Source organism: Pelophylax lessonae, assembly GCF_965119305.1.
Source record: "Pelophylax lessonae genome assembly, chromosome: 3".
NCBI lineage: Eukaryota > Metazoa > Chordata > Amphibia > Anura > Ranidae > Pelophylax > Pelophylax lessonae.
This window is the reverse complement of record NC_138770.1, coordinates 317,825,656-317,838,306: the sequence shown is the minus strand read 5'-3', so window position 1 is coordinate 317,838,306 and position 12,651 is coordinate 317,825,656. Positions and strand designations below refer to the sequence as shown.

Sequence of the window (12,651 nt, the reverse complement as noted above, 5' to 3'; positions counted from 1 at the left end):
TATGTAATTGTACATGATGTAATTAAGAAGAAAATGAGCAATGATGATTTATGACCCTTTATTTAGGCCAATGTCAATTAATTTTACCTGCTGTCTCCACCAGCGCCAGACTCTTCATTCGGCAGTCTGTAAGAAGCTCCTGAAGCTCTCGATATTTGGTGTTCAGTGTCACAAAGGGGATATTTCTCAGCATGATGTCTTCAACTCGCACATTGTACCTCCTGGAATATAAAGAGAAATGCATGCCAGACAGTTTGAAATATTGGTTTTTAATTGAACTACATGACTGCACCTTATGCTTTGGAAATGGAACATCATCATATAAATACTAACAAAATATTATTTATTTTTTTATCAGTATCCTTAAAGCAATTTCAGGGCACTAAATATTAAATTAAAGTTGAAGTTTAGGTATGGCTTTTTTTGCATAGGTACATTGGCCAGGTTTGGACCAATGTAATTATACATGCATGTGCTGTACCTGGGCGATCCATGAGGAAGCTGGAAATCGCTGTGGAAGGCATTTCTACTACATTGATCTCTACTACTACTACTACTACTGTCCAGGTTCCATGCCAAGAGGCTGCCTTGATGCAAAATGAACACAAAGGTCACTCACTCAGGCAACACTCACAGAATGCCTTGCATTTTTCTCAGTGAAAGGTGCTCTGGTGTTAGGTCACCTTTACAGTGGTAAACTAACCCTTTACAGTAATACAGTGGTATTACCCAGAAAAAAAACTAATATTTTAGCTTACCATAGATGTGGCAGCTGCTTTTCTTTTTTAGGCTCTCCTTTCCTTTATTTTCAGCTAAGCCTGACTGTAACTCAGTTTTGTTTTGTTTTTTCTTAAAAGCTCAAGCTGTCCAGCAAAAGTAGCAGTTGGATGACTGATTAGACAATTGGTCGGGGTGGAGAGGCGGGCAGATGATATCACTATGTCCACGTCAGCCAATGAAAGGAAGCCTTGTGCTCATTTAGAAAATACATAACTTCCTGTAAACAGCTGTTCACAAGTAAAGATAATGGGAGGTCCCCATCCCACTGCAAAAACACAGCACTGTATATAACTGTTGCTACAAACAGTTTATACAGTGCTCACAGTGGATGCAGCTCTTGGGAAGGTAATAGTTTTTTTTTAACCAGCTTGGCATGAACAAACTATTGTAATCACCTGCCGACTGCCCACAGTAAATATACAGCGAGCAGACGGCAGGTGCAGGCACAATCGCATACCTGTACATTGGCCTAATCTTCCGGATTTGGCGGCAAGTGCCCCCTGCCAACCCGTGCTGTGTTTGGGCACAGGAGGAGTTTAGCAGCTGAATTTAGCCATTGAGTTTGACTGAAGCAAGCTGATGGGCTGTGTCCAATCACACACAGTTTTGTGTACAGGGAACAGTAACCTGGCTGTTTATTCTCTCTGCAAAGCAGGGAGAAAAAAAAAATCAAAAATTCAGCCAGATAGTAAAGTAAAAGCAGCACAAATTACACATTGTTAGGCCAACAGTTAACCCCTTGATTGCCCCTAGATGTTAATACCTTCCCAGGCAGTGTCATAAGGACAGTGTCAGTGTACAGTGTCATCACTGATCACTGTATTAGTGTCACTAGCCACGTCGGTGTCAGTTATTGACCTTCCCAGATAGTGTCTGTTAGCGCCAGATTTCCTGCCACCCTATCGCAGTCCCACAGTAGCTGAAAACTGCCATTACAGTATAGCGTCTATAGCTGCGTTAATTGGAATATATATCAGTTTCTAGACACTACAACTTTTGCACAAACCAACTAATATACACCTATTGATATATATTTTCTTTCTTTACCAAACACTTGTAGCAGAATACATTTTATCCTCAATTCATGAAGAAATTTGACTTTTTGATCTTTGAATTTGATATGTTTTAAAACAGAAATTAGAAAAATATATATATTTTTTTAATTTTTCAGTCTTTTTTTGTTTATATAATAAAAAATAAAAAGCTCAGTGGTGATTAAATACCACCAAAAGAAAGCTCTATTTGCGTTAAAAAATGCTAAAAGTTTAATTTGCGTACAGTGTTGCATGACCGTACAAATGCCAGTCAAAGTAGCGCAGTGCTGAATAACAAAAAATGGCCTGGTCATGAAGGGTATAAAACCTTTGGGAGGTGAAATGGTTAAAAGTGACAAAAAGCTGGAGTTTAGCTGTAATACCACTGCAAAGCAGAGTATACACCTTCAGTTTTTGTTCAACCAGCGGGTTAAAGGAAAAAAAAAAAACTGACAGACCTCCGCATCCACACAAATAAGGTGTGATGCAGGGGTCTCTCCCACTGAGCTAGGCCGTTCTCCCCTCCCCCATCAGAATACACTGATTAGTGCTGTAGTCTCTGGCTGAAAGCATTGATCAAATTCTGGATTTCCAGCATGACCATTCGATTGGCTTCTATTGAATAGCCAGTGGTACACACGTCGGGATCCTTTCGTTCCGTGTATACCCAGCTTAAGTCTTAAGTGTTCTCTTATATACATACAAAATGTGCAGCGCTGTGATATGTGCAAATAAAAAAAAAATAAAAAAATGAAACTATATATGTGCAGTTCAAAAAAGTGCTTCTGTATTATTCAGAACACACAAATCATCCAGTGATCCAATCTTAATATGTGTGAGAATATTCAGCCAATATAGAAATTGAAGGCTTACAGCAGGCATGTCCAACCTGTGGCCCAGAGCCACAGGCAATGCAGCCCACTGCCCCCTGACAATTATCTTTTTTTTTGCTGGGGAGGAAGGAAGTTGAGTCGGGGGAAGGGCCACAGCGGCTTCCAACCAACTGTAGGCAGAGGCTGCCTCGGAGCCTCTGTCAATGATAGACAGCACATTGGTGACGTCTATCATAGGAGCCGATCCAGGAGGCAGGACTTTGTATGACAGCGGTCGCCGGATAAGCGGGAGATCCCTGCTCTGTGTAATTAGGTGGCTCTCCTCTCTCTTCATTGCAGACTGCATTGGATGGGCATGCACTGGTGAGGCTACATTGGATGGGCACTGATCAGGCTGCATTGGATGGGCATGCACTTGTGAGGCTGCACTGGATGGGCACTGATCAGGCTGCATTGGATGGGCACGCACTGGTGAAGCTGCATTGGATGGGCATGCACTGGTGAGGCTACATTGGATGGGCACTGATCAGGCTGCATTGGATGGGCATGCACTTGTGAGGCTGCACTGGATGGGCACTGATCAGGCTGCATTGGATGGGCACGCACTGGTGAAGCTGCATTGGATGGGCATGCACTAGTAAGGCTGAATTGGATAGGCATGCACTGGTGAGGCTGCATTGGATGGGCACTGGTGAGGCTGCATTGGATTGGCATGCACTGGTGAGGCTACATTGGATGGGCACTGATCAGGCTGCATTGGATGGGCATGCACTTGTGAGGCTGCACTGGATGGGCACTGATCAGGCTGCATTGGATGGGCACGCACTGGTGAAGCTGCATTGGATGGGCATGCACTGGTGAGGCTACATTGGATGGGCACTGATCAGGCTGCATTGGATGGGCATGCACTTGTGAGGCTGCACTGGATGGGCACTGATCAGGCTGCATTGGATGGGCATGCACTGGTGAGGCAGCGGCGGAGTTTTATTACTTTTATACCTTAACTGTAGTATATATTTTATATGCGGCCCGAGAAAATTTCTCTACACTCAATGTGGCCCAGAGAAGCCAAAAGGTTGGACACCCATGGTTTACAGAAAGTACTGGCTGCAATCTTATTTTAAACAGTAAATTTAACAGCACATGGAAAAGTCAATTGATTACCGGTCATTAACCCAGAGCCTTTGTTATTTGGGGACATATGAAATGGAGCTTTACCCTGTAAAGTGAGAAGGTTTGGGAAGAATTTCATGCTCTAAAGCCCACAGATATTCCCGACTTCACCCTTGTTGCTTTAAATTAACATTTTTTTTTTGGTGAATGCGCATTGCATAGTGGTGAAAGCTGGTGATCTTGACTTGGGTGTAATTATCGATATTTAACAATATTATATCATACAAGTTTTTTTTTTCCCGGATACACCTGGAGTTTGACTATTATTGCTAGAGCAGAGGAAACACCAATTCTACCGGGTTGGCATAATCCCTGCGTGTTTGCTGCACTTAAGTGTGCAGCCAGTAGTTCCGGTAAGCCTTTAATCCTTATAATGACTAAACATTCTGACACATTAAGATTGGGTCACTGGATGATTTGTGGGTTCAGAGTAATACAGGAATTTTTTGGACTACACATACATATAGTTTCATTTTTATTTTATTTGCACAGCACTGCATATTTTGTATGTTTATTGATTTGAAGGATTTGCTGGCCTTTTGCCAGCAGCTGTACAAGTTTGGTTTTGCACTCACTTCACAATTTTTTCAGTTTGTTCTCTTATAGTCTCTTATATACCACTAACAGAGTATGTTTTTGAAACCACCATATACTACATAGCCATAATTATGCACGATGAATCATTAAAAAATTGCAATCTCAATTCAAACCCCCCCTAACGATCTTAATCCAGCATTTCAACCATTTATGTAACAAGTGCAGAGCCGTTGTCTGCTCAGAGCTGTCAAATATAAAAAAAAATAAATAAAAAAAAAGCAGCCGACAAATATTTTTCAACATTGCTGATGAACTTCGGTCTGCAAATGAGGTCAGTTTAACCACTTACGCAGCTCTTCAGTCATTATTTCATCTATTTAATCTTCTTTTTTATTTTTTTATATTTCTTTATTGTTTTCCAAAAATACTGTCTACATAATACACATCCACATCAATAAAAAAGAAACATACATAGCAAATATACATTAATGATCACCTTAACCCAATCCTTATTTAATCTTTTGTCCTTGTTTTAACTTTGGATAGTAAAACATTTGTTTTCTGCCAGTAATACCTTATACAGCCTACTTCCTCGTTCTTGTCTGGTAATTAGCCCTAGGCTAATGACATCATGTACAGCTCTCTCTCTCATGAGAGTTAGTCAGCAAGGGAGGGAGGGGGATGAGTCATAGGAAAGCTGTGGAGCTGGAGGGGGCTGGATGAGGGTGGAGATAACAGGAGACTGCAGAGATCCATGTGTATTCATTTCATCCAGAGAGGAGAATTCTGCAGTATATTTGGCAAGTACAGAATCACAGTATATATAAAATAATATGCAGTGTGGTTGGAGGGAAGCTCCAGAATGGCAAAGACAGTTTTATTACAAATATGTGAGCAGACTGCAGTTCCTCTTTAAAGACCAAGCCTTTTTCTGACACTTGTTGCTTACAAGTTAAAATCAGAATTTTTTGCTAAAATTTTTTTAGAACCTCCAAATACTATATATATTTTTTTAGCAGATACCCTAGTGTATAAAATGGCGGTCATTGCAATATTTTATGCCACACGGTATTTGCGCAGCAATCTTTCAAACGCAAGTTTTTGGGAAAAAATACACTTTAATTAATTAAAAAAAAAAAGAAAAAAAACGAAACAGTAGAGTTAGCTCAATTTTTTTGTATAATGTGAAAGATGATGTTACGCCGAGAATCATGATCTTTATTATAAGCAAAAAATGGGATTTTTGACTTACCATAAAATCCATTTCTCCCTATCTTCTTGACCATTGGGTTATACTGCCCCCTACAGGAGTAGGACACTAGCCAGGAAAAAGATTGACTACACCTATGTGACAGTCCCAGGGGACCCACTCTCAAATATAGGTACTCAGTTTTGTTACAAGCAGTGTCAGAAGAAAGCCAACTCCACAGAGGTGTGGGTGCTGTGTCCATCAAACAAACATCGGAGAAATGGATTTTACGGTAAGTCAAATGTGACGGTGTTCACCGTCACTGGAATTTAAGGACAGATGGGTGATGGTTTGGATTGCTTCATATTTGTCAGCAAGGTCTCTATGTAGAAATATTGAGATTTGTTCCCATTTGCCATGAGGTCTCTGACCAGGAAGTACAACTCCTAATATGGTCATTCCAGGAAGTTCAATGAGGAGACTGACTGTCTAACAATGTTGCTTTTGTCTGAGGTGGCTTTCCATTCACCTATTGTCGGGTGTGCTAATGAACCCACCTGTTGTCTGCTAAGGGATGTACTGACACTCAGAGTCATGTGTATTGGGGGCTCGTTATGGAACAATTGTTCTGTGTCTGGCTATTGTGTACATTGATTGTAACCTGGGGGTTTCTGTCTCATTACACATAACAGTCCTTCTAATCAAGCTATCGGACCAATCCCTGCTGACTCATTTTCAAGTCCTCATTTGCATGGCTAAGGAGGACCTGAAGGAGAACGGCATGCACTTTGCAATTGACCAATGGGAAAGCGGTTGTTGGGGGCAAGATGTTCCAAATTCTGTATATAAGTGTGTTGTGTACTTCCAATAAATCGTCTTCCTGTTTGAACTTACATACAGCCTGCCTGGTGTTTGTTCTAATGGATTCCGAACGGCACATAGCTGTAGTTCGGATCCCGGAGCCTTGGTTGACCGAACCATCAGACGTTGCGATCTGCAAGCTGACTCACTAGAAACAGAGGAGTGTCGGGAGAGCGGAAGCGAGCAAGGTTCTCGTTACATCAAATATCCCATTTTCTCGTTCATTCATTGACGGACACAGCTCCTTATCTTCTTGACCATTGGCGCGTTTCAAAGCAGTGTCAAACATGAGGGGTGGGAACAGCAAGAAAAATATCCCAAGGCTAAATCGTAGCCAACCAGATAACATGGAGCTCAACCATAAACAACTGGAGCTCACCTGAAAAAAACAATACACTCTCAAAGAGGACCAGGTCCTCTATAAACAGCAGCCTGCAAAACATTGCAGCCAAAAGAAGCATCCGCAGATGCCAACACATCTACTTTATAAAACTTTGTGCGCACTGACGACCAGATGACAACCTTGCAATCCTGCAAACCATCCATGGTAACAACCGCCCAGTACAGGGGGAGAAGGTTTTTTCCTGTCCAAGTGCTGGAGAATGAAGCTAGAAGATCAGGGACCCTCCCGTACCCCAGCTCAACAGGATCAAATTGTCTAGAGACTGGATTCTTGTCCCATTTCACCAGAATCTCTTTTTGCAGAGATCTCGTGTGGAACTGTGCAAATGGAACCTCCTCAAAAGGTAGACACCATCAGGCCCAGCACCCGCATGCAAGCCTGGAGGGATGACCGCCTGCCAGACAACAGAAACCGAATTGCCTCCTAAAATTTCTGGAGTTTGTTCAGAAGAAGAAACACTCTGGCTGAGGCCGAGTCCAGAGTCAGACCCAGATAGTCCAGTTTTGTGGATGGAACCAGAGTAAATTTCTGAAGGTTCAGAATCCAACCAAGTCGAGACCAAAGAGTAACGCCACAAACTGATAATGATCCTTGCCCACATCAAAGCGGAGGAAGCGCTGGTGACTGGCACATATTGGAATGTGAAGGTAGGCATACTTAATGTCGATAGAAGCGAGAAAATCCCAGAGGTGGGGATGCCACTACTGTGCGAATGGACTCCATTCGGAACTGCTGTACCCGCACAAAGCAGTTTAGCTCCTTGAGGTCCGAAATTGAACGTACCTTGCCTTCCTTCCTGGAATTTGTAAAGAGGGTTGAGTAAAACCCCTAAAAACGTTCCAAAGTCAGAACCAGAACAATCACCCCTTGAAGTAACGATAAGACTGAAACTTGATCTTGCAGCCAGATGGAATGACTGAGACCCTGAGGCACAATAAGGTCTCTTATATGTCAGGAAGAATGGCCCATGTCTACAAAGAGGCTCCATGCCCTTGGTAGCCTGCGGAAGAAGAGTACTCTTCTGCCCCTGTGAGACCCTCAATGATGTCATCCAAGGGAGCTCCGAACAGGCGATCCCCTATAAAGGGGAGATCAGATAAGGCCTAATTAGATGTCTGGTCTGCAGACCAGCATTTCAGCTAGATAATACGCCGAAGGACCACTGCTGATACAGACAGCCTAGAAATCAAAGGAGCGGCATCATTGATAAACTGAAACCCCTGGACCAATTGATCCGCCAGCTCCGCAAAGGCAAGGGGAAGCCGCTTCTCCTCCAGGTCCCGGCGTAAAAGTTTAGCCCACTCGCTCAGAGTTTGCGACTCCAGGGCAATAGTAAATACTGGCCTAAGTGCCAAACTAGCCTCAGTGAACATATGGTGGGCCAGAGCCTGTGCTCTCCCATCACCCAGATCTTTAATGGCCAGGGACTCCTCAACCGAAATTAGGTAGCGAAGGGAAGATGCTCAAATGGAGGGTAGTGGCTTCAGCCACCCTCACTGGGCCGCCCCACATAGCTCCTGATCAGTAGGCCGTGGCCTAATTTTTTTTGTCGCAGACCCTAAACCATCTGCTCCCCCAGCCCAACAACCTCAGTAGGTAGCCCAGAGGACATCTCTGCCCTAGGTACCAATTCCCAGAGTGACTCCAAAAAGCCCCTCTTAAGAGCATGTGACAAAAGCTAGCTCATAACCTCACCCAGGGAGGCGGGGGGCTGAAAGACCCACAGTGACCACCGAAAACTTAGAGGAGCTAGGGGGGAGGAGGAGAACCGGGGTCCCACCCTCCCAGGGAGGGGCCCACGTCCACCCCAAAACCCTCCAGGGGGAAGATGGGGGACAGCTACTTACCATACTAGGAAACAGGGTGGGTACCACCTCTCCATTGGAATGGGGGGCTATTGGCCAAGAGGAACGCTGCGACTCAGGCTGAGGCCAGGTCATATGCTCCCTCGCGAGATGTTTAACTCGCAGGCCAGCCCCAGCGGCCAATCTAGCATGGAGCTTAAGCCTGCACGCGCTCGCTGGCCAGACTGAGGGGACCCTCTGGATCTAGATTATCCCGTCCGTTGCCCAGTCCGGCAGTTGATTGTAGATTTTCACAGGAACAAAACAACAAAGGTAAGAGAAAGTTCCATTTAAAAGGAGAAAAACTGCCAGGACCAGAGATCCCAGCAAGGAACTAGGTCCTTACTCCTGACTAGGCAGAAAAAAACTGAGTGCCTATAGCAGAGAGTGGGAGTATACCCCCTGGGACTGCCCCAGAGGCATAGTCAAGCTACTTCCTTCCTAGGGTCCTACTTCTGTAGGGGGCAGTATAACCCAACTGTTAAGAACATAAGGAGCTGTCTGTCAATATATGAAAAAGAAAAATTGTGGATTCTCATTTTAACCAGAATCGTGCAGCTCTAGCCAAGCTTAAAACACAGTACCGTTGTCCTCACTTGTGACCAGTGCTATATCAAAGGCAGAGGAGGCGCAGGAGTCCTCTTAAGGAGCAAACAATAAGGTGGTAGAGACTGTGGTACTGCCTGATGTGATCTGCATTGTTTTGGCAATGATGCAAGCCAGCAAAGCCAAATGCAATGAGGCAGGAGCAGTGGAGCCTCTTCTCTTTTTGGCGAGGATCCACTGGCACAAATCTATTCACCAATGCCTACCAAGGTAAGGGAGTTTTACACTTATCACTTGCCACAGTGCATTCTCTTGACCACTGCAGTCTGTAAGCTGTGCACTGCACTACATACTGACAGCGGCACCATTACGGTTGATTTTCTGGCTATTAGTTTATTTTTTTGCTTTTATTTATTTTATTTTTACCCTTACTCTTTTACATGGAAAGTGAAGGGCCAGTCTTTCCCAAGGCAGACATTTCCAACTAAGTTCTAAAATGAGTGCCTCTGTGTGATAAATTAACATCCTCTAGGAGGTAAGAAATGGCCTAATTATCGCAAGTGAAGCTCGAAATTGGGAGCATCTCTTTCTGTTATCAGATCACCTTAGGCAGTGCAGCTGCTATATACAGTGTTATGAGAGCATATGTTGCTGCAAATGCTTAACTACTGCAAAATTGCTCTCATTATGCCAGATCAGAAAACTGTTGTCGGTAGCCCTTGCCATTTAGAGTGACCATAAATTGGCTAATAATAGCAAGCAATGCTTTCTCAGTTATTACAGTGTAGCACTAATCAACAGGACCCAATTCTCCTCTTTTTTATGTATAAGGTTAAAGAGCATTTTAACACCCTATGTTGCTACTGCCACCTGGCAACAATTATGGTGGGTCCCAGAATTCCAACAACTTTCTAAAGGAAATATCTGTTGCTCTTGGGGAGTTCCTCTCTCATCAATGGCTCCCCATCTACTTATGAGTCTTGAGCGTTCCAATGGTTCTAACATGAATTACACATCTCCTGTAAACCTAAAAGTCTGATTAACTACAGATAATTCCAAACCCCAGTTGCTTTGAAACAAAGCATGGCTTAGGCCCTGGTGAAAGGCTGGTTATTGGGTTACAAGTGAACAAGCTCATTTGTTTATACAAATGGGTAAAATGCATGTTGGAGGGACTTCAGTAAAGCAATAATGACACTTTTCTAGTGGTATAGTCTCTTTAATATGGGCTGTACCTAAATAATGAAAGTGGTGTGTCAGTTTCAGTGATGGTACCAACATGTGTGCAAGATTCATGTAGTTCTTACTACTGCCACTTTTAAACTCTCTTGCTGTGAAAGTTTGGAAAACCGACAGTTAATAGGCAAGCACACTGGCTGTAATTATAGCATTATTAAACTTAAAAGCAAAGATTATGTTGCAGCTTACCATTTTTTAGATGTTCCTTTAGACTTTCATTTCGTTTTCACCTGGTAGTCTAGACAGTAAGTTTGTTTTTCAACAGAGGGTTGAGACAAAGCATTTAACACTGTCAGTGGTGCTTACAAAGGTAAGCTTTTATTTACTTATGTAAACCATTATTCCAATATGGATAACTCTGTTGCTGTAACCGTTTTAACAAGTTTAAGCTGAACTCCAGATGATACTTTTTAGTATATCTAAATCTGCTAGACTCAGAATGTTGCTGTCCAAATTGGTCTCTGTAGAGGTTGTTCTGTAGGCACTCTAATACAGGGGGGGTTATCTTACTGGCCAGAAAACCAAAGGTATGAAAGGTAAAAAAGAAAACTAATGTAGCCACCACATCTAATGTAATATATTACATATGTGGTTTAATACCGCTTTAGGACCAACTCTGAGTTGGCTTTCAGAGAGACACAAGGGGTTTTTGTGTAGGAAATGGTCAATAATGTGACAGCTTCCCACACAAGGCTTGTGGCTGCCAAGTTGCTGTTGGTCACCAGCTCCCAGGTAACAGATGACTCATACCTGGCCCCATTCAACTGCTGGCTGAGACAGTTCCTGGCTAACAGCAGAAAGTAAATAATGGGGCAGGATACTGGCTAACATCATTACCCAAATATGACAGGACCATATTTGTAAAAGTCATCGATTGGTAGGATGCGTTGGCTGCACAGATGACAGTGTCCAAACTAGCAAGGGGCTGAGCGTGCAATATAGATATTCAAGCCACAGCGCTGCCAAAGAATCCAACAACAACAAGAGACAGGAGAGCCGAGGCTGCGGAAGCAGAATGAAGGGGAGACCAATGCCTGGTACACGGGGGGCTAAATATCAGCCAGCATAGGCTGGTTTAAGAGCCACTGGCAGACATCTTGTATACAGCAGCCTGTCTGCCGATCAGCGGGGGGGGGGGGGGATCAGTCACCCTGTCAAAACATAGTAGCTCAGCAGGGAGATCACTGTACTAAAATCGCATTGTTAGTATAATTTCCTCCTCAGTTTGTGTACCAGGTATCAGAATAGATACATTGAAGTAGTTCAAACTGTACAACATTAGGGCAATTTGCGATTATCTTATCCACATTACTGAAATCAGAGATTGGACTGGAAAAACTCTATTCTGCGCTGGCTGTAAGGTCTCTATTGAGTGAAAAAACAGAGACCTGTGTACTACTGCAGTAAAAGGACCATTGAGAGTGAATGTGGAGCCCACAATTTTTTCAGATTGATCCTTTCTGAAACTTTATGAGAACATTGATTTTTAGAAATCAACAAACAATATGTGATAACTCCTTTAACATTCCTTTCATGCATTGGGACTGCAAGTTGCTATGCATGATGCCATATAGTTTACAGAAATTATTATATTGGGTTTTTGTCTGTGAAGTATGTGTGTACTCAAGTGTTTTAACTCTTGCCAGGAGTTGGACTGTTTCCAGCAACGAGGGATATTTAGAAGTAGTGTGAAGAGTTATCACAGCTGAATAGTTGTTTTTTAAAGTGTTTAATTGCTGAAGTCTAGCGATTCTGGCACATCTTTGCATCAAATTCATGTTTGTTTCTGACAAGCACATTCATTTGTCACACGCACCACCAACTAGGGTACAGATGTAAGACGCACTTCTAAAGAATGACTGTGCTCCATTTTCTGAATTTCAGAGATGGTGACTTTACTGGAATTTGTGCAGTTTGTATAGGCTCAAACTGATGACACATCACTATACAGCTTGGTTGGCCTAAATGGGCAATTGCTTACTAGCACCTAAATCTGGTCTACCTCGGAAACGTAGAGGATACTATCATGCAAAACCAATACACCAAATATAACACTTTTACTAGACAAATATTATTAATTTAAATACAAAGTAGAGCCTAGGAAAAATAGCTCTCTAAATTTCACAGTCAGCCAGACCTTGATAATGCTGGTTTAATTCACACAAACCCAAGCCATTTTATAAATAAAAAATATGTTGTCTGATAAACAAAA

At 42.9% G+C, this 12,651-nt stretch overlaps 1 protein-coding gene across 2 annotated transcripts in view; it reads right to left on the bottom strand.

Annotated features, from left to right (window-relative positions):
* The window catches only part of CLCN2 (chloride voltage-gated channel 2), a 684,072-nt gene that overhangs the window by 244,468 nt on the left and 426,953 nt on the right, over positions 1-12,651 (bottom strand). For both annotated transcript variants that reach the window (XM_082249904.1, XM_082249905.1), the window contains exon 16: positions 88-221. In XM_082249904.1, the coding sequence (XP_082106030.1) occupies positions 88-221 (134 nt within the window). The remainder of the gene's footprint in view (positions 1-87; positions 222-12,651) is intronic.